The 23,702-nt window shown below is 40.4% G+C and overlaps 1 protein-coding gene across 1 annotated transcript in view; it reads right to left on the bottom strand.

The window, feature by feature from the left end:
• The window catches only part of PRKCI (protein kinase C iota), a 138,712-nt gene that overhangs the window by 41,214 nt on the left and 73,796 nt on the right, over nucleotides 1-23,702 (bottom strand). The window contains exons 3-10 of the mRNA XM_088452387.1: nucleotides 21,409-21,498; nucleotides 21,142-21,192; nucleotides 15,522-15,607; nucleotides 14,282-14,419; nucleotides 12,673-12,718; nucleotides 10,081-10,133; nucleotides 8,224-8,400; nucleotides 5,424-5,521 (exon numbers count right to left, since the gene is read on the bottom strand). Coding sequence (XP_088308513.1) covers nucleotides 5,424-5,521; nucleotides 8,224-8,400; nucleotides 10,081-10,133; nucleotides 12,673-12,718; nucleotides 14,282-14,419; nucleotides 15,522-15,607; nucleotides 21,142-21,192; nucleotides 21,409-21,498 — 739 coding nt within the window. The remainder of the gene's footprint in view (nucleotides 1-5,423; nucleotides 5,522-8,223; nucleotides 8,401-10,080; nucleotides 10,134-12,672; nucleotides 12,719-14,281; nucleotides 14,420-15,521; nucleotides 15,608-21,141; nucleotides 21,193-21,408; nucleotides 21,499-23,702) is intronic.

Genomic DNA, 23,702 nt, shown 5'->3' with positions numbered 1-23,702 from the left:
CGAAGTCCATAGGGTTCCACAGGACTCCCGCCCTGTCGCACCTGTGCTGCAGATGGGCTTTGCTCTGGTCACCGGTTTTCCGTCTCCCTCTGGTGAGAATGTGATTCTTGTATGTTTCCAGATCTTTGTTCTCTCTCTTCCTTCTCCTCCTCCGGCCTATGGCTTGGTAACTAACTGAGATGCCTTGGCTCGGGGGCGGGGTATAGGAGGGGGACCTAGTGCATCCTGGGAGGCTGAAAGCTTAACTCTTTGGTGCCCTGCGACTGACGTCACACATATACCACAAGGTATCCTGTGGAACCCTATGGACTTCGTAGAAATAGAGATAACAAGGGTAAGTTCTTACCATATCTCATATTATTGTGATGTTTTGATTTTTTTGGACTGATATTTGCCTGTATCCCCACCATGTTTTTTCTTTCCATTCTCTTTTTTTCTTTACCCCTTAGTTTTTGTTTGCAAAAAAATAACAAAAATTCAATAAAAATTATTGTTCAAAAAAACAATACCCTTTGTGAAAATGTTTTGGACCACAATGGCAAATGAATGTGAATTAAGCTTTATTCCCAAATTCTTGCAGATAACTTTGACTCTTGGCAACATTGGGAAACTGATACATAATAAAAATTAGGTCAATTAGCAGTGATTTTGTATATGAATAAATAACTAAACTGGAAGTTCATTGCAGGTCACAGTAAACTCAGGTACATTCTATCCAATTATTGGGCCGATCAGCTGATAATTGCTCAATATGATAATCGCTCAGTCGGATATTAGCGTTTATCAGATCGGCACACACTGATAGTGTGTACCCAGCTTAATGTGCTGAGAATGTTCAACAATGAAGTGTAAATGGATCTGTTACTGTTTGCAAGCCTTTTCTTTTAGTACAGTAAATCACATCACTAATACGTGTGATTTTTTAGACTATTGCTAGAATAACAGAAGTCTGGAATTTTTTACTACTGACTGTCTTTGCCATTATTTGACATTAATACATTGTGGAGGCTGTGCAATACAGAGCTGAATATTTCAAATAACGTGTGTTTAAACTCTATTAAGTAGGTCCACCATGTGCTCTCTCTCTCCCCTGCAGCTGGTTCCCAATATTAGTGAGGAGGCAGACAGAGTTTTAGGAATCGCTTTGCAAACTAATGGAGCAATTCAATTAAATGCAATGGCCACATTATTACTTTCACTTTGCTTTCCATAGATGTATGCAGAAATAAATACGATTTTTGGTACTTACCGTTAAATCACTTTTTAGAGGCCATGCGGCACTGCCGACCAAGCAAGTGGAATGAGCTGATATCCTAGCTGGGTAGGTCATTCAGCCCCCTTATATGCCTTCTAAATTGTGACCCTATTCCATTTGTAGAGTTCCTGCTAGGCTCTTTTAGTGCCAGGCCCTGCACATTTTGAAAAGGGCAGAATGCACCCTGCATTTTTGGCGGCGCCCTGCTAAAACAAACTGTCGGGATTCCAACTGCACCCACGGACCGCAGTATCCTGCGGGTGGGAAAAATTGGGGTGCAGCGATCACCACCGGTATGTAGATGCTGTGTGCATGCACAAGGCATATATTCACAGAGAGGGCGAGAGCTTGGGGGCAGCCCGGTATGTCCATAAGTGCCGGGCACGCCCCCAAGAGTGATTAAAAGGGGGCGTATATTGAAGACACGCCCCCTTCCTTGTGACCACTCTCCTATTCGGGCGCCTTCTTGACGCGCTGGAGTGCCCTTTCTACAGTCCAGCATCGGAACTATAAAGAACACTACATTTTGCTATAGTCTGCTTGGACGCTGACCAATATCTTTTCTTGGCGTCATGAAGAATAAGTAAACTATTCGTCTTCCTTACACTGGCTGTCCTTTCCAGATGAATTCACAGCACTCTAACCACTTCCAACAGAGACAACTGACCCTGATCCATTGTTTTGCATGATTTAGCAAAAGTTAGTATTACAATTTCATGATTAAGATGAAATGCCAACACTACTTTAGAGTGAAAAGAAGGTAGCATATGTAATACTGCCCTATCTTCGTGAAATGGAGGTCTACAAGATAGAATTATGAGCTTTAACACACTTCTAGGTGATAAAATAGCTAAAAGAAAATAATTCTCAAGTTACCCACTTCAGGTCTGCCTCTTGAAAAAGGTTCCAAGGGGGGTAAACAAGCTCTTACAGCACAAGATTAAGATCCCAAGGATCTATAGTAGGGGTTTGCAATAAGCGGCCCTCCAACTGTTTTTGAACTAGAAATCCCAGCATGCATTGCAACATTTTTAGCATGGCCAAATAGCAAAACTGGTGCAGGGCATGCTAGGATGTGTAGTTTTACAACATCTGGGGAGCCGCTTATTGCCCACTCCTAGTCTATAGAATGCCTATATGATGGCTGTATATCTAATGGGCGCTACTTTTGGAATCAGAGCCAATTTCTCTTGAAAATACAGGGCGTTTCACTCGCTATTGGTTTTTCTTTTAAAGTAATTGATGTAATTTAGTGACATTTGACACACACATACCATGGTCTATTAGAAACATGAGGAAGTCATAGCAAGTGTTGAAAGTGTTCCCCATTAGCATCCAGGCCAGCTGATCACGTGCAAACTGACGGTTCACCACCCTAGTCAGCAGCGCAGTCCAAAATTTAAATAGGGGAGTCACACAAACTGCCAGTGAGGATGGCAGTTGGTGTGTTTCTCCTATTTAAATTTTGGACTGCACTGCAGCCCCACCCCTGGAGCCGCCTCTGCTAGTCAGAAGGTTATTCCTGCATCCGACAGTGGCATATGTATTGGATTTACTTGTCTGTGTGTTACGTGCCGATGTGAACCTTCATCGACTCAGTTTTCCAGTATGCCTGGACAATAAATATGCATTATTTAGCTGTGTATCGGTTCATATCGGAACGTAGCACACAGACATGAGGTGGGGCGGTGTCAAATTTCACTAAATTACGTCAATTACTTTAAAAGCTATAAGAAAAACTTTGGGGCCAATAGATAGTGAAACAGCCTTTATATAGACAGGACTGATACCTGTACCTTAAGGGAACATAACTGAAGAGCCAACTTGAGGCTTGTCTGAAGAAAAGGAGGAACCCTTAGCAAGGAAAAAAGAGGAATAAGAAACCTTCTCCTTATTACACCATGGGATATAATTGCTTCCAGACTCTATGATAATTGTCTGAAGACACTTTCTATCTGGCTTTGATCATAATCTGAACTACTGAATCCAAGAGCCTTACCATTAATTTGACCAATGGATGCACAATTGGCCCCTGAGACTACAGGTCTTGTCCAAGTGAAAGTCTGGTCCCTGGACCCACTGCCATGATTAGTACCTCTGAGTACCAAACTCTTCTTGGCCAGTCTGGTGCTACTAATATTATAGGAATTCTTTCCTTTTTTATCTTTCTGAGAACTCAAGGAATCATTGGTATTGATGGAAAAATATAAGCCAGATGAAAATTCCAAGGGAAAAATATACTAGCTAACCTAGTGCTAACCTACTTGGTGAGCACTTAATTTAAAACTGAAGGGGTTGGTCAAGAGTGTCCCGTAGATTGAGTAAGTGGGATGTTGAGCCTACCATATGTGGCGGCACATTTCGCAGAATCAAATTATCCCTTAACTGTGCATAAATGCACAATGTGGACTCTTTTATTCATTCACTTGTTGAGACCCTCAAACTGTATAAGCCTGTTTGAAATTCAGTCAGCCCTGTTTGACAAATTTGAACTATCGGTTGCACTACTCTCTAAGTTACTTGAAATTCCCTCTCTGTGTGTTCATCGCTGAATGCATTTTTTTAAAATAGGAAACTATTAAAGCAAATTCAAAGTTTTAATTGAGTATTCTGAGCTCACAATTGAAAGATTAAGAGAAGCTATAAAATTCATGGATTCCACCATGTTAAGTTGGTTCAAACATCGTCAAGATCAAATGATAAATACAGATGTGTCCACACACATCTTACTTCCTTGCGCAAGAAAAAGCTCTTTTAGTCTCTCCATGCCGTGGCTTCACTCGGCAGTGCCGATCATCATTTTGTGTGTCTTTTTACCGTCAAATGAATCTTATTCACAAAGCGATGTAAATAGGACGCACAAGCAGCTTCCGCTGATTAAAATGATAGAGAATATAGGCATGCCAGAAGCAGTGGCTTGTGCGTCCTATTACCATTACTTTGCAAATAAGACATTTGATGGTAAAGAGACACTTGGCACTACAGAGTCGACTGTGCTCACGCATTATGTTTAACGCATCTTGTAGTGCACGGAAGTAAGATGTATGTGGACACATCTGTATAACTTTGTTGGTCTGATTTGCAAAGAAAAATGTAGAAAATAGCATAGTATGCAGCCGTTTAACCTGCAACCTGTTCCCATTGGTCACAGTGTATAGTCTATCTAAAGTATGAAAATGTATTATATATTTTCAAGCTTAAAAACAGGTTTGAAATTATTCAGAGCATTTCTATCCAAAGGTCAGGAACACTGATGTCACATTAGTATAATTTCCTGCAGAATCAGCATTTTGTGATCTGTGGGAGGTTCCATCAGTGTCCTAACGATGTGGGAGGCGCTCCCCATGTCTGTAATACAGTGGGAAGGAAGGGATCTACTTTTAATCAGCGCTGCAGTGTAATGCGGGTAACACAGAGTCGTATACTTTACTTTCACTGTTCATAATTGAAGATTTCAAATATGTGGCTTTGTGTTCTTACAAGTACGTAACTCCATTTGGATTTTATATGGCTAGTTCTTTGCCACTTTTAAAAATGATTATTTGAATTCCCACATTCAATGCACTGCTCTGTTTAAGATTTAATTTTTTGTTTCTCTACAGAAAATCCCATTAGTGGTAAAACTCTAGTTGGATAAATAATATCCATAAACATAATTTATCACATTATGACAGGTATATAAAATAAATAAAAATTGGAAAAAATCTATATTTTGTTAATTAAAATAAAGCAAATTGTAAGTAGCCTGGTGGCACATTAACTAGTGAGCACCGAAGCCATCTCATGGTGTAGACAGTGTAGATCTAGTGGGGGAGGAGAAGTCTGGGACACTAGCTTCTAATCAGCTGCAAAATACATTGCTCAGTACTATACAGAAATCCTTATGCTGCCTACCTAGATCAAAATAATTCATAATTTACAAACAAAAGAGCATTGGTGAGCACACACAATAGGAAAACAAAATATTTGTGTAATATTTCATTTATACCAGAAAGCAGCGAAAACACTAAGCAGTTCATTTGTGCACCTGCATTTGTAGCTGGAAAAGATGTGATCATCGTGCAAATGAGCTTTAAGCCATATATCAATATAGCAGCAGCCGTGGTCTATATTTATTCTGTACATCATCTGCTGTAGGTCAGGTCAATAAAAAAATGTGAAATATTACCTGCTTTCTGTTTGGAAGCAGGAGTGCAATCCAACGAGGAAAGGGTGGTTTGAGGCTTGCTCAAACACATGCTTCTCAGTTTGAACCCAGTCAATATCCTACAAAAAAAAAAAATACTAATGATCAGTGTAATGAATATAAAAAGGTAATTTTCTTAAAGAATATAATCTAAGTACAAAACCCATAAAATCATACATTGCGAAAGGTCTACCACCTTGAAAGGCATTGTTTAACGAATTTGACCATATACAGTTTTCATACTTTCCCTGAGAAAAGTCTGAATTAAAAACTGAAATGTCAGGTATTTTGGACATCTAGACATTGGACTTAATAAAGATTAAACCTCAGACACAAAGAGTGCCACCTTACTGATGTCCATATAGAAGGGGAACATCTCTCCAGGAGTGCCCCATAGCAAGTACTACCATTTTTTTGTAGAGTGTTGCATTTTCTTCTAGAAGTGAAACACGCTGAAACTACTTTAATATTATAATTCATAAATATCAGCTGGGTTTTTTTAGCTATGTCCCAGTTTCACATTGCAATGTAAAAATCCAGCCAAGAATCGTACAGTGGAAAAAACAAAACATGCTGAAGAAATACAGTAATTTCAAAACCAGTTTATTTGTACATATCTGTCCTGACTTTAGTAAGCTTTGTTCATGTTTAATGTTTCAGCAGGATGAGCGACAGGTACTAGTCTCAAAGCCTGAGGACACAGGACCCTGAAACAGTTGTGTGGCCCCTGACTGCACGTGTACATCATTTGAAGGTGTCATCGCACCATGAGGCAAGTGAAACACTACACAACACCTTGCATATCTTAGGTGTGCACCAGAAATGAGAGCATGTTTCACACATGATTAACTAGATCAGGAAACTATACTTTAAATAGAAGAGTCAAGAAGAAAGAATTTGAGATTAACACAGCATATACCTGTGCAAAATGCTAATCATGTAACATGCCAGTCATATCTGAAATATATCATAAATATAGGTAGTTATGTTCATTCTGATATTGTCCATGCATGTTCAGAGATAACGATCTCACTGAAAGCTGTGATGTATAAACTGCTCAATTGCTTTTAGTGCTGAGATCAAGTAAATTAACTTCCATAGACCCCAATGCTACAGTGACTCCAAATCTTTATAAAATTGGCAGTAATAAAATAATTTTTATAACATTGTGAGGCTGGTGCTAATTGACAACAGATGTTCCTCACTTAATGACCTACCTGTTTAGCGACAGCTCGGACTTACGACCCACACTCCGACCACCTAACTGTGGCTTGCACTGCAGTTCCAAAATAGTTGCAGGATACAAAAAAATATAAAAGGACATACCCTGCTGTGAGAGGGGGGCGTAGATAGGGTTTCTGTGTATCTAGCACCACGTCTGCCATGAGACAAAGGACGGTCAGGGATGCGGCGTACGCTGTAGGGAGGTGGGACACACACAGGTGCATGCATGTCACCCTCTGCCCGGGTCCTGCTGCTTCCCGGCAACACTATACATCCTCGCTTAGCGACCATTTCGTTTAATGACCTAGTCGTAGGTCCATAACTCAGTAATTAAGTGAGGAGCATCTGTACTACGCCAGCATCTTGTGTAAAATCATACTAAGCATGACCTGGGCAGTGGGCACGGGCATTTGCGCTCATGCATATTATAGTAATTCTGCCACTTGCGTCTGATTGCACCTGGATGGGCAGAAGAGGGCAAGGTGGGAGTGGTCTAACTGCCTAGTACATAAAGGGTGTGTTCACGTATTGCAAACACATTCATGCAGCACACGTGGCTGAGAAAGCTGTATCTGCGGTTGGCAAAGAGCAGGTGCAAAAAGTGGACGGGGGTGACCGCAGGCACTAGCAGGCTGCTTGTAATTGGCTGTTGTGAACACTCCATTGAGACAGATTAGTGCTTTCTATGTGATTTGGGAATATATTTTAAGCTTTTGTGAGCAAATGACTTTTTTCCCCCCATACACAAAACGGGGAGTTGTTTCTGCTGCATTAGTGAAGTCTTTTTAGTTTAATAGTTGCCTAACAGTGTATGTGTTTGTTGCACATATAAGAAATGGTTTACAACAAGGATGCACTGACTGTGATGTGTGCCTGAATACACAGTGCTGTTGCTGGCCAGACACATCTCAGAGTAAAGGCGCACATCCACTATCAGATTAAACAGAGCGGTTGAAAAATAACGACCTAGTTATCATTCAATTGCTTATTAATCGGGCAGCTTAATGTCAGAAACGACCAGCGATGCGCACTAGTTTTTGACATTTATCATCGACCCGAACATGCTGGTCAATCTGCCGATAGTGACAGATTGGCCATATCCGGGGATGAGGGAGGGTGCCTACACTGAACGACTGATCGTTCAGTGTAGGCACAGCACAGACTGTGGAACGACTGCACGATTACGATGTCGTAATCGTGCAGTCGTTTCACAGTCTGCTAGTGGATGTGCCCCTTAACTATAGGGGCGGATTCTGAGTGGCACACAAGAGCGCATGAAGCAGCGTCTATTGGAGGTCGCCCATCTGCAAATACAGCTAGAATATCCTTCCATTGTGTACATCTGTATTGGCCAAATGTGCAAAAATTGAGACGCCCTCTTTTTAGTGCCCGTGCACGCTGTAATACTGATTAGTGTGTCCTTATATGTCGCCATCGGTCACACTAGCCGTATTGTAGGTGCAGTTTATAAGTCTGACCATCACTTATGTCTGCAGATGTGAGTCTGGGAACACAGCCGCTTGTCATTGTCAAATCATTTCATGTAAAATATGCCTACCTCATCATCATTAACCAGTTCTTTTTTGACCACCTTCATTGCATAGATGCGTTCAGTCTTCTTCAACCGCACCAGCAGGACCTTTGCATAGCTGCCTCTTCCTATAACTCTCAGTAGGTCAAAATCCTGCAAGCCCAGGCTGGAGGGGGCCTTATCACTGTCCCCACTGTTCCTAGCCTATAAAGAGATCAAGTTCAAAAGGAGCTCATAAAAGCATATGTTTCATGTTAGAACAACTTTATGTAGCTATTGAGACTGTTCAATTGCAAGAGCGGGCAATGACTATGGAACAATGGCTTTTATGAAACAAAATTTAGGACAAAGACAAGCTGTCAAACAACTGAGCAAACAGAATCTATTCTTGTAGGGGTATTATAGATATCCACGTTTCAGACTAAGAAAGAAAATGACAATACATTCAGTTTATTACTTTCATGATCAGTCTTTGTAACACAGCATGAATACATTCTAAAAACTGTGGGTTACTGCATAAATTCTGATTGCTAGAGCACAGAACTGGATGACATATCTACGATCTAACAGAGGTCACACAGACGTTCCTGAAATAAGCAGGAGTTTCTATGTGACTAATAGATTGACCAATGTCTTCTTCCACCCATATTCAAGGAGGAGGTGATTTGTGGATTTGCTAATAATCAATGTTATTTATGTAAAAAGTAAACTAGGGGAATTAAAGATCTCTCAAGCTGGGTACACACTTGGATGACAGGTTGGCTAAACAGCCAACCTATTTAACGATTGGTAGGTGTATACATACTTACCAATCATTCTGCAGATGTATCTGTGCAGTCAGCTCAAATGTATGCCCAGGCGAGATGTCAATCACCACCGGATCCCTGCAGCAAGTGTATGGGCGGTCGGCAGGACTGCCCGTACACACAGCCAGATGTGCCAATATATTGGCCATTGGCTGTGCTGCACAGCCAACGCGATCTGTTTGTGAACAACGTCATTCACAGACATATCAGGGGTACACACCCGCCGACCCGCTTGCAATATATTGGCCGTTCGAATGAGCAGCCGATATATTGCCCATATAGCATGAGTTACAGTTCCAAGAAAATACATGCAAATATTCTACTCCAAAATGAGAAGGGACTTCAGTTACTGCCATTTACACGGCTTAATCACTTCCCCAACCACTGGCGCCGTTCACGAAGATCACTAGCCTAAAGCCAGCAAGTTCTTGCCTTGGTTTACAGCCTCAGAGTTGTATAGGTTTATCTGGGCCACATATGAAGTGCTATTGAGACAGCCTCACTACATTTATATGGATGGCTTTGTGCATCTCATTGTTCTAAATACTAGAATTACACAGAAGTACATAAACTGCTTAGGAATAAACCATCTTGAATAGAGTATCTTGGAGATCTCCCTAATTTTTCAGTGGTGCTGTAGTGAGGCTATTTCTGAACTATACAAATCCCAGCAATACCAAAACTCTCATTTATTCAGCATTGGTGATCCTACCCCAAGAAACGGAATACATCCAATGTAATAAATTACACTGGATAATAAAAGTATCAGATAGATGACAGTAGGGATTAAAGGTCAGTGCTGTATTACAAAAGTATTTTTTTTTCTTGCAATACAGCAATGAACATACAATTTCCTCCACAGAGTGTACCATTAGGGTCTAGTTCTCTTTTTTTTGTAATCTTGAGCTTTGTCATACTCCCACACAATTGCCAAGCAATAACCAAACATAAGCTTTCATAACTTTAATAGGGAAAAGAAAAAAGGTTTAGTAAAAAATTTTTTTAAATAAAATAAACCCACCAGGGTAGCAAAGTCACATAATGAAATAATAGGGACAATTCTATTAAAGCAATTTACCTCCTTCTCTTCCCCATCCTGGTCTATATTATTCTGACTCCTGAAAGCTGTTTCTGCAAAGATAAGAGACATTTTAGTTTAGCGTAGTGCTTCCATCCAAAGGCATGTTAGTGGGGAGTAGTCATCATAAAAATCAGATTGATGTTTCATTAACCACTGGATATAAAGAACGTGGCTGATGGTAAAATGAAATAGTGCCAATAAGATTTAAGTAATGAAAAGGATGCATGCGATTTATATAAAACCACATTATGGATAGTTTTCATCACATAACTGGTGCATCTTCATTCTACAAAAGTGTTGCCAACATAAACAATCCCTGAGCTACAGCATAGTTTCTACTCTTATTATATGTAACAAGCTCATGTTCTCCTGGTAATCTTATAATACGGGAATCTTGCACAATTGTATTCATTATTGGGGTAGCCCTTCTGTTGCATACACTCAGCACCCTGCTGTCCCTTATCACTGGTAAGGTCACATACATAAAAATACAGTTTGATAGATTTAAGCTTCACAAACACACAGCAATTTGTGTGGCCAAATTGGGTAATTTAGCCTAAGTTGGCCCAAAACAATCAATACTGATCAACATTTCACGAAAATCGGGTGTGTATAGTGCATCTGGAAAGTATTCATAAAGCTTCACTTTTTCAACATTTTGTTATGTTACAGCCTTATTCCAAAGTGGAATAACTTCATTTTTGTCCTCAAAATTCTCCACACAATACCCTATAATGACAATGTGTAAAAAATTTTTTGAGATTTTTGCAAATGAAAAAAAAAAAAACCCCACTAAGAAATCACATGTACATAAGTATCCACAGCCTTTGCCATGAAGCTCAAAATTGAGCTCCAGTGCATCCTGTTTCCACTGATCATCCTTGAGATGTTCCTCCAGCTTAATTGGAGTCCACCTGTGGTAAATTCAGTCGATTGGACATGATTTTGAAAGGCATACACCAGTCTATATAAGGTCCCACACTTGAAAGTGCATGTCAGAGCACAAACCAAGCATGAAGTCCAAGGAATTGTGTGTAGACCTCCGAGACAGGATTGTCTCGAGGCACAAAAGAAAAATATCTGCTGCTTTGAAGGTCCCAATGAGCACAGTGGCCTCCATCATCCGTAAATGGAAGAAGTTCGGAACCACCAGGACTCTTCCTTGAGTTGGCTGTCCTTCTAAACTGAGCGATCGGGGGAGAAGGGCCCTAGTCAGGGAGGTGACCAAGAACCCGATGGTCACTGTTAGAGCTACAGCATTCCTGTGTGTAGGGAGGTGAACCCTCCAGAAGGACAACCATCTTTGCAGCAATCCACCAATCAGGCCTGTGTGGTAGAGTGGCCATGCGGAAGCCACTCCTTAGTAAAAAGCAAATGGCAGCCTGCCGGGAATTTGCCAAAATGCACCTGAAGGACTCTCACACCATGAGAAACAAAATTCTCTGGTCTGATGAGACAAAGATTGAACTCTTTGGCGTCAATGCCAGGCCTTATGTTTGGAGGAAACCAGGCACCGCTCATCACCAGGCCAATACCATCCTTACAGTGAAGCATGGTGGTGGCAGCATCATGCTGTGGGGATGTTTTTCAGTGGCAGGAACTGGGAGAATAGTCAGGATAGAGGGAAAGATGAATGCAGCAATGTACAGAGACATCCTGGATGAAAACCTGCTCCAGAGCGCTCTTGACCTCAGACTGGGGCGACGGTTCATCTTTCAGCAGGACAACGACCCTAAGCACACAGCCAAGATATCAAAGGAGTGGCTTCAGGACAACTCTGTGAATGTCCTTGAGTGGCCCAGCCACAGCCCAGACTTGAATCCAATTGAACATCTCTGGAGAGATCTGAAAATGGCTGTGCACCGACGCTTCCCATCCAACCTGATGGAGCTTGAGAGGTGCTGCAAAGAGGAATGGGCGAAACTGTCCAAAGATAGGTGTGCCAAGCTTGTGGCATCATATACAAAAAGACTTGAGGCTGTAATTGCTGCCAAAGGTGCATCAACAAAGTATTGAGCAAAGGTTGTGAATACTTAGGTACATGTGATTTCTTAGTTGTTGTTTTTTAATTAAATTTGCAAAAATCATAAAAAAACTGTTTACACATTGTCATTATGGGGTATTGTGTGTAGAATTTTGAGGACAAAAATGAATTTATTCCATTTTGGAATAAGGCTGTAACATAACAAAATATGGAAAAAATTAAGTGCTCTGAATATTTTGCGGATGCACTGTATCTTTCTGGACTGTGTGTGGTCACTGACTGACTACGCTAGATTGTCACCACATGATCTAGTCACTCCGTCTGAGGGCTGGATCCATCCAGTTTGCTCTTTCAAATTGGCCACAGATCCAGTTTATTGGGTTGTGTATGGGCAGCTTTTGACAGAGGTAATCTGGTGTATATATCCCTCTGTTTTGTTAAATGTCTTCAATTCTGATGAGCTACACCTATAGTTTTTGAAGGTTATTAATAGTTTATTTTATATACAGGCACTTTCAATACAGATTTGTAATTTGGTTGTCAACATGTGTGTTTTTCACTGCATCTTTCATACTGCAAGCAGAAATGTAAGTGCATCTATTTACCTGGCTGCGGAGGCATGTCTGAGGGTTCCATAGGTATGATTTGTTCCTGCAAGTGTTCAAATAAACAGATTAATTTCCCCAAATATACACATTTTACTGTTGTTGAAAATAGAATATCTAATATCTAATCACCCACACATTACACAACAATCTTCTAAAATGACAGTGTCATATGGTCAAATATTGTCATGTACAATATATCCCAAATAGCGACCATGGACTGCTATAGAGAATATGCAATCATATACTGACTGTCACAAAGAAACCTTTTTCAGAAAAAATATCTTATTAGTTCCAAAAATAATAATTCAGTTCTGAAAAAATCAATATGACTGGCTTTCTACGCGGTCCTCGTGGTCCACATTCTTAACACTGTATTGTGTGTTTTCAGATATGTTCACATTTGTATTTTCAGATGTTCCTGTATACTCCAGTTTATTTGAATGAATACAATATGCAGTCCAAATTATGCAATAATCTAAAGCAACCAGACATTTATTGTTGCTGTCTATAATGCTTTAATGCCTCGCAGCACTGAGGTTGTGGGTTCATCCCCACTACGGACCTAACTGTGTGGAGTTTGTATATTCTCCCTGTGCTTGCGTGGGTTTCCTCCGGGTACTCCGGTTTCCTCCCACACTACAAAAATATGCTGGTAGGTTAATTGGCTCCCAACACAAATTAACTCTAGTGTTTGTGTGTGTACATGTGGTAGGCAGTATAGATTGTAAGCTGGGACAGGGACTGATGTGAATGGCCAAATATTCCTTGTACAGAGCTGGGGAATATGTGTGCCCTATATAAATATAGTGATTAGAGCTATTTGGCGATTGGTCTATATTCATCTAGCGATATGACTGGTCCCACTGTATAAAATATCCTCTGGGTTATGAATCTGCAGAATGGTCTTGCCCAAAATCTTCAATGATGACATGAACCAAATTGGCAAAAAGGATCCATAATTATTTTATATCAAATTAGTTTCTGCAAAAGCAAAGTTTTTACTTGTAACTATCAATAATTTGTATTGGGGTTGTAGGCCAATATCCTCAGGAGAGCCACCATTGTAGCAGAAAAACTGAATGAGGAATCTCCTTTCTCTAGAACACATGCCAATTAGTTATTCTACAATGTCATAAGTTGTACACAACGCTAACTCTATGTGAGAAAATAAAGCCGCCAGTAACCTAATTGGTAGGAGAGGAAACTCTGTTTGGCCAAGTGTGCCGTCATTGTCTGACCCCTGTAATTGGCATCCATGTGATCTATTCACTTGACCTGAGCACTTAGCAACTACAGCCATAAAATTTGGTCACCCATATTGGTGTCTTAATTGACAAAGATACAGGCAACCGCCCAAGCTGTTTGTGTGGGTAGTTTCACCCTGAAGGCACCACAGGAAATGACTCAGAGGAAGACTTCCGTTAACCTTTATATGGATAAGATTTTCCACAGCTGAAATGACAGCATACTTGTAGCCTCCTCAACTGAAATGATGCCAGTGATCAAATACTTACATATAAAAAAAAATGATTGGAGTGTATCAAAATAGAAAATGAGGGAAAAAATGATATGTTTGTACATTGCTCTATGAGTAACTGTTACTTACTGCTATTGTATGTCGGCCACACTCAATGCTAACAAGCTTGTGACATCTCTTATGAACCAGCAGCTTACAGTTGATACATTTATAACCTTGTCGTCCTAGTCCCCATATTCTGTCGGTGCAGATGGCACAGTGTGCTCGCTGGAAGGGATTACAAACATAGATAAACATTTAATTTCCAACAGACTGTCTCAATAATAGACACCCACAAAGTCGGTAGTCTGAAGAGGATACAATATCTGTAATATAGTCTTTATTTGACAATTACCGTACACGTGGGTTAACTAACTGGTAACACCATAATTGGTAGTACTTGTGACTGCAAGCATACTGGACTAGGATCTGAGAATTTGTCATCAATGTGAATCTGGTGTTTACTACCAGTGCTGGCATTGGATGGTTATATACTGTAGATAGCTGTAGGTATCTGCTGAAGTAATTTCTAATCTGGGGTGACATGGGTGCTACTATACTTACTCTGCAATATTTAGAACCTTTGATTATAAGGTGTGTTCTGTCTGAAGGCAATACACTATATCCAATGCAGTGGCAATATACTTAGCAACCAGAAGACTTATTACATGCAAGTATTTACTTGCTACCTGCCAAGCTCAGGAGCATTAACAATAAGTAACATACAATGGAGTTCTATGTGAACATAATGAAGTAAATGGGGCATGCATAAGCAATTTAGCTATAAGGATGCATGTTCAGACATATTGGCTATATAAGGGAATGTATAGGGGTTTAACACGAATATAGGTAATATTGTGTATGCTGGCTATCAGTTGGCATATGAGACATTATCTTGAATACTCCATTTCCCCTTGTTTGCTTGTGCACTTGTCATCTATCCATAAGCAACACAATTTTAAATTACATAATAAAGATACTATTAGGCTATAAAGAAGTGTCCTAAACTTAATTTAATTGGAGTGGCATTCACCTTCCGAAATATGTCACAGAGAATCTGTTGTGCCAGGTAACATCATGATTTTCTTCCCTATTGTAATCTTTGCTAAGCAGCGATTAGCACATTGTGTTCTGGGTAACTGGGCTTTAGCAAAGTACAAGGTTTTGTCTGCACTTCTAACTAGCGTTTACATGAGAACAAGCCCCTAATAGGAAGTCCATAGCCTTACATTGTAACAGCATAGCTTTCCTCTATATATAAACCTCCTCTTGAAATGATACATGTCTTATAAAAACTCAAAGAAATGGAAGTGTAAGGAGAAATTCTTACTCTGTTGAATCTCTTGGCTTGGAAAGTGTGCCCATTTGCACAGTACAGCTTTCGCCATCTTCTAGCTCCACGTCGATAGATGGACTCTAATTACACAATAAAACAATTAGAGAAGCCCAGCAGTTCATAAGATAAAAAAAATAATGTGGCAAATTGTACTCTTCGCAACACATACAGGGTTCACTCCAAAAACATGTAAATAATAAAGAAGTTGGATTTCCTTGATATGTATGAAAGGACTCTGCATACTGCACTTTTATAAGGAATCGGTATGTAATGCCGGCGGACTAAATACCGACGCTGGAAGCACGAAACGGTTAGATCCCGACAGGGACTGGTAAGTACCCTAACCCTCCCCTCTCTCCCCCTTACCCTAACCCCTCCCTTAGTGGTGCCTAACCCTTACCTCTCCTTTCCGCAACCTAACCCTAACCCTCCCGGGGGGTGTGGGAAGCCCTAACCCCTAGTGCCTTAAACTAACCCTCCTCCTACACAGCTAACAGTTCCCGTTTACCTTCGTTTGGGATGCCAGGCGTCGGGATTTTGGCGTCTGGCTAAAGATAGGCGTCGGTATTTAGATGCCTATCTTAAGTACAGAGTCAGGCTTCCAGCGTCAGCATGCTAGACGCCGGTAAATGAACTGCATCCTCTTTTATAAAAACAGACCAAGCATTATTACATATATACAGTCAGGTGCACAAATATTGGGACATTGTCAGAAGTTTCATATTTTGGCATTGTATTCACCACCACAATGGCTTTGAAATGAAACAAACAAGATGTGCTTTAACTGCAGACTTTCAGATTTAATTTGAGGGTAATTACATCCAAATCAGGTGAACGGTGTAGGAATTACCACGGTTTCTATATGTGCCTCCCACTTTTTAAGGGGCCAAAAGCAATGGGTCTATCAACTCAAAAGCTATTTCATGGACAGGTGTTCATGTTCAGGTGTTCCCTTGTTATTTCATTATCAATTAAGCAGGTAAAAGGTCTGGAGTTGATTCTAGGTGTGACATTTGCATTCGGAATCAGTTGCTGTCGACTCTCAATATGAGATCCAAAGAGCTGTCACTATCAGTGAAGCAAGCCATCATTAGGCTGAAAAATCAAAACAAACCCATCAGAGAGATAGCAAAAACATTAGGTGTGGCCAAATCAACTGTTTGGAACATTCGTAAAAAGAAAGAGCGCATCGGAGAGCTCAGCAACACCAAAAGACCCGGAAGACCACGGAAAACAACTGTGGTGGATGACAGAAGAATTATTTCCCTGGTGAAGAAAAACCCCTTCACAACAGTTGGCCAAATCAAGAACACTCTCCAGGAGGTAGGTGTATATCTGTCAAAGTCAACAATCAAGAGAAGACTTCACAAGAGTGAATATAGAGGGTTCACCACAAGATCTAATCTGGTCTCACCAATAGTTTACAGTTTGCCAAACAACATCTAAAAAAGCCATTACAGTTCTGGAACAACATCCTATGGACGGATGAGACAAAGATCAACTTGTACCAGAGTGATGGGAAGAGAAGAGTATGGAGAAGGAAAGGAACTGCTCATGATCTAAAACATACCACCTCATCAGTGAAGCATGGTGGTGGTAGTGTCATGGCGTGGGCATGTATGGCTACCAATGGAAATGGTTCCCTTGTATTTATTGATGTGGTGACTGCTGACAAAAGCAGCACAATGAATTCTGAAGTGTTTCGGGCAAGATTATATGCTCATATTCAGTCAAATGCTTCAGAACTCATTGGATGGCGCTTCACAGTGCAGATGGACAATGACCTGAAGCAAACTGCAAAACCAACCAAAGAGATTTTTAAGGCTAAAAAGTGGAATGTTATGCAATGGCCAAGTCAATCCCCTGAACTGAATCCGATTGAGCATGCATTTCACTTGATGAAGACAAAACTGAAGGGAAAATGCCCCAAGAACAAGCAGGAACTGAAGACATTTGCAGTAGAGGCCTGGCAGAGCATCACCAGGGATGAAACCCAGCCTCTGGTGATGTCTATGCGTTCCAGACTTCAGGCTGTAATTGCCTGCAAAGGAATTGCAACAAAGTATTAAAAAGTGAAAGTTAGAATTAGTATTGTTTAGTTTGTCCCATTACTTTTGGCCCCTTAAAAAGTGGGAGGCACATATAGAAACCGTTGTAATTCCTACACCGTTCACCTGATTTGGATGTAATTACCCTCAAATTAAATCTGAAAGTCTGAGGTTAAAGCAGTTATTTTGATTTAACCATCTGTGCTTTGGCATGAATTTCACTAAAACCAGGACTGTTAAGGTACGTATCCACTAGACGATAAATTGGACGATTTGAATTATATCGTTAATAGTCCACAACATCGTCCAGTGGGTATGCAGTCAATGACCAGCGATGCATGCTCCCTCTGGTCATTGATGACATCTTTCATTACCCGTACTTGCAAGTACGGGGAGGTTCTGCAAGTACGGGGAGGGTGACATCACTGAACAATATCGTTCAGTGTGGATGCTCAGTGTCATTAACGACATTGAGCCCGGCACTGTAGGGCAAACACTAGACGATATAGCTCATGGAGCATATAATCTAGTGCAGTGGTTTCCAAACTGTAGCTCGTAGTCTTAATTTTGGCAGGTCACCTAGCTGCAGTACTGCCGAATGAACTAGGAGGAAGTGACCTCTGACGCGTGTTCCCCCATGGTGTCTATGCCATGGGTTGAACCACAGGGCAGGTGACTGCCGCAGCTGTGCTTCTACCCATGGCGCCTACACTACGGCAGAGCGAGTGACTGCCGCCCAGGCCTGCCGAAAAAAATCACATAGCAGCCCTACCTATTCAGTATCTTTTGCTCCTCTACTGCACGTACCTCCTTGGAGCCGGTAATTAACAGTGAAATGTGCCTGTTCTTAAATTTTCTTTACAAACTACAATAATATCACTGTAATAATTAAATGCATTGTTGTTTTCTATGAAACATTTTTTTAATTTTCCTTAAATCACCTCAATTGTTCAGTTATTAGCCAGATTTTTTTTTCTACAATTTTAGTAGCTCTTCAGCAGGTTTCATTTTACTAAAGTAACGCTCACACCCCAATTAAGGTTGGCGAACACTGATCTAGTGGATATGCGCCTTTAGCGTGCCTTGAGAGCCGAGGTTGGAATCACTGCCATAAGGCAGTCATGTGGGAAATGCTAAATACCATTACTTTATTCACAATATATTTGTGATTACTGGGCCTAATTCAGAGGTGAATGCTATTCTGATGTTTACGATTGAGCAATTATCAGTAAACCGCGCAGGTGTTTAAGTCGCAATGCACATGCACCAAAGACCATTGCCGCTTGCAGCAACTATTTACGCACAGTGTGAATGACAGCCAGGGAGCGTTATGGGGAGGTAACTGGGAGTGGCGGCAAAGAACGTAGGAGTGTTGCAACCGTTTCGGGGACATGTCACACCTTGCGACTGTGATCCCGTACACAAGGAATATGTGTCCAGAGTCTCAATTCCCATGTCCATTCTACGGGACCATAGACTCACAGTAAATCAAATGATCTGCGACCGATGCTGCGTCTTTTTACGAAGGTGCTTGGATTTGCAAAGCCACAGACGGGCGTCTCATTACATATCCCAATGGGTGCGACATTTGCATATTTTTTGCATAGCAACTGCGTACAAATTAGCATTAATGTACAACTCTGAATCAAGCCCACTGTTCTTTGCAGGGTGCTGGGCAGAAGCTGTTGTCAGAATTTCCTGTGTCCCAATGTGGTAAATCGTTAAGAGGATATTTTAAGGAATACGGTATTCACTATATTATTGCTCAGGCAACAATTATATTATTGCATATTATTCCCTGCCCTCACTGCACTGGGGGGCACCCAGGTATTGTCTGACCTGAAATCAGAGGCTGCTACTGGTCTTTTGCCTAACTGTATTATAATATTGTATATAGACGAATTTCATGTTCACACGCTACGTCTATGCCAGCTCTGCTTCATATTTCCAGAGTTATCCCCAATTATGTCCTACTCCATCCCCAAAGATGTCACAGATATCTAATACTACAAGGCCACATATAACCAAGCTATTGCATTGTGAGAAGATTATAACCACTCAATAAGACATGAAAGCTCTTGGAGGAAATAAATATATGAGGAACAGAAGAAAATCAATAGCATCTGCAATGAATGGTGAGCTGTGTGAGCAGAATTCCTACCACCATCACATAACTAGTTACAGATAGGAAAAGACAGCAGAAGAGGGAGGAAACAGGATGTCTATAAAATATATATAAGCATGTATTATTACATATTAAGTGCAACAAATACTCTTTAATAAACGTACAGTTTTCCATACGTCTTCACATGAGAACTTTAACAAGAACAGAGAATGGAACTGAGAATGGTCTATTTCTCTTGAGTATTAGGGATAACAAATGTGTGTACTTTCAAAACACACTCTGAGAGAGATATAGTGGCAGCATCAGGTATATTGTCTCTCTTCACTATTAGAGGTCAGAGGGGAAGACTCAATTCCTAGCGGTGTGTAGCTGCAATGTTCAGCTGCGCACATCATGGATATAATAGCCCAACATTGACAATTTCCTGTACACCTCTATTATGTTATTGGTGGCAAAGTGCCTTTGTCCACCATTCTGCAAGGCGCTTTGCAGTTCTCACACAGAAATTAATCTCCTCCAGAGGCTCAGAGAGGCTATCCGTAGTTATTATTAGATCCATTGCAGCATTAATCTATTAATAATAATTTGCTCCGGATGGACCACTACTAACCCATTCAAGACTCCAAGCTACTTGGAGGACATCTGCGAGGGCATCACTGTTACTCCCATGATATTGCATTGTACATTTTTTTATTTATTTTTCATTCGAATGTTTGTACATTTCACAAAATACAGAATGGAATAAAATTACTAAAGGCCCCATCGGCTGTCATTGACAGCTGAAGTTGGGAGATTTGGAGGTGGGAAATCACACAGTAACACAATTCCCCAGTCTCTACCTTGATAAGAAGTAGATCTGCAGGGTAGTGCTGCCTGACAGAACATTTTGAAGTATTATAGTGTTAAGGAGTTAATGCAATATGACAGAATAGAATAACTTCAATTACGAGAGATACAAAATTGCTGAATATGGCACAATGTATGGGAGATGTGAACTGCGCACAGATCCCGGACATCTGGTAGGCTTAATCTGTGCATTTTAATATACACCCCTATGGTACAAGTAACTAAAATGAATAATATAGGGGAGACGTACACTAGACTTAGCGGCAATGTAGGGAGCTGTTGCAAGCTTTCAAACGCTGTCATAATGGTGCAACACCGGCAACGCAACGCAAGTGCATCGCTCATATTCAATTGACCCAAATATGTTACAATTCTAGGTAATACAATTTTTAATTATCTAATAAAACATAATTTAATCCTAACAATACACTGGAAATTTATTCTCTTCGATCAGCAGCTATGAGTGTGGCTGATGAAAATGCATTATACTCATACCCACAATGTGAGGCAACTTATTCATGTTTTATAATTATGCATAACCCCCTGAGATCTATATAAAATCTATCTATATTAAAGCAATACAGGGTACACTTACTGTCCTCTCCGGGGCAGGGCATTCCAGGCCTCTCAGGAGTACAGGGGAAGACTGTAAGCAGAGACAGGATATTACATATGTACACATCATCCTTATTCATAAACGTTATCTAAAGTGCATATAGTTTTTAAACTTGCAGTTATTTTATACAGCCATTAAAATTCTATTTAGACTAAAACAATTCTACAAACACAAAGAATTTTGTCACAGGAAAAATAATTGTTCTCTTTATTGATAAATATGACTGAAAAGAGGTTACTTTCTTACCGTGTATTAGCAGCTCAGAGTCTTTATTTAGTTCATACAAGCGGAATGCTTCCTCCAGCTCTAGTTGTGAGGACACAGTGCATGGATCGCCTGACATTAGAGAAATAAATTGTTTATTAGAAAGTGCCTTACAGTGATGGTGATAATATTACAATAAATAACAAGCTTTCTTTCATATAGCTTCATTCCGCACCCACCACTGGTCATCTGCTCCTCCGGGTACACTTCCGAAACATCTCTGCTTGGAAACCCTTGTTTATAGAATATATAGCATGAGTGGGAACCCACCTTTTATTGTCAGGTACATAAATTCTAGGATGAATATGATGTTTTAGGTCAGCTGAGTAACGAAACTTACAAACACTTGTATTTCACCAATAAACCGGTCTGACGACGCTCACATTTCAGTTGAGCTTGGCGGCTCTTTGCCTTCTACACTTTACAAATTCAGGAAAAAACTTTTAAAATGCTATCGACTACTTCAGTTCTAATACAAAAACAGAAAAACTTCATATTTGTTTGTATTAAAAAAAAAAAACTATTCCTCTATTTTGTATAAACTTTTTGGTAATTTGCAGTAAAAATTTAAAAATAAAAAAAAACTGTAAAAACCCAAAAAAAGAACATATCACAATTATGGAACTTAGCAAATTTCATGACACCTAGATACAATGTAGTATTTTATTCAGTGAAGAGCAAAAAATAATTGTATAAACAAAAAGAAAAAATGTTTTGCAGACCACAAACAACAATTGGGGATAGATGCTTTAAAAAAAAATAAAAAAAAATCGTTTTTTAAATACATAAAACAACAAATATATTCTTTTGGGTATTAAAATGTCTGCTAACTGATAGACAAGTGAAACATAGCACACAAAATAAGCACATAAGGCAGAGAAGGCCTATTGAAAGGTAGCATGTAATTTTAACCCTGCTAATGTGACACTGCACCAAATGCCGCATTATAAATCTCACCTGCCTGAAGACATTACCTTTTGCTTCACCAGAACTATCTGTATGTAATGTCAAAGCCAGAACACAAAATGATGGAGAAAATCTGATGCATCTGCCTTCACAACACAGCAAAGACAGAGGCAGAGATTGTGTTTTGCAGGCGATTATATTGTAAATGAGCATGGCACTTTCTATTTGTTGTGGGGGTTTTCTAATTGTTTTGGGAGCAAATAAGACACAGATATGTCCTCATACACTATTGTTGCAGTCATGCCAAACAGCCCTTCTCAGCCCGCTCAGTCCTGTCTGAATTGGCTTGTGCTGAACGTCTTTTTTGCATCTTTTGCAACCAAAATTGCATCTTATGGTGCATACACACGGTCAGATTTTTCCTTCAGATATGAACGATAACGATTAAAAAATCGTTCAGTCGTTCATATCTGAAGGAAAATCGTTCATATCTGACATGCCTGAACGATGGACGATCAACGATGCGCGTTCCCGATGGTCAGATAACGATTTCTGACATCTGATGTGTTTGCAGTCAGACTTGGACGATTCCATTCATTTTAATGCAGTCAAAAATCGTTCAATCGTTCAAATCGTTCAATCGTTCATCTGACAAATCTGACAAATCTGACCGTGTGTATGCTCCATTAAACGCAAATGTACAAACCGCTTTGAGACTCCAGATATGCGATGCTTGTATATCTGTGTACAACTTATTAAATCAGAAGTTGCAAGGTGGTTCAGTGCAGAGATGAGCGACAACAGGATTTTTAGTACTTTTTGTTAAGTCCACTTCTCCAGATCTATCTTGGGGACACTGTGTTGTGCAGGGGGTGCAGGAGCGAATACTTAATAGGTTCACTTTTGAAAGTACACATCCCCACATGTCCTCAGTTTTCAAGTTACAGAGCTCCAAAGGATAGGGTGCAAACAAGAAAAAAATACACACTGAAAGAGAGAAGCTCAGTAAGAATTGGGCACGGGATCCCAACAGTCGGGATGCCGGCGGTCAGAATACCATCAGTGGCATCCTGACAGGATTAGGCAAGTATCCTAACCCTAACCAAACACCCCCCCCCTCAGCCTAACCGTAAGCCCCCTCGCAGTATAACTCTAGCCCTCCCCCTAGTGCATAACCCTAAATCTAATACCGTTGGGATGTCAGCGGTCGGGGCTCTGGAGCCAGGCTTCCGACTGCTGTTGGGATTCTGGAGCCAGTATTTTGACAATTGGCATCCCAACTGCCCTCAGTAAGCATAAGGGAGGGACCGCAGTGTCCCCCAGATGGACTTGGAGAAACGGATTCAACAGTAACTGCTAAAGATCCTGAT

Source organism: Taudactylus pleione, unplaced genomic scaffold, assembly GCF_031769625.1.
Source record: "Taudactylus pleione unplaced genomic scaffold, aTauple2 ptg000037l, whole genome shotgun sequence".
NCBI lineage: Eukaryota > Metazoa > Chordata > Amphibia > Anura > Myobatrachidae > Taudactylus > Taudactylus pleione.
Note: the sequence above shows the minus strand (reverse complement) of the source record. Positions and strands in the feature narration are given on the sequence as shown.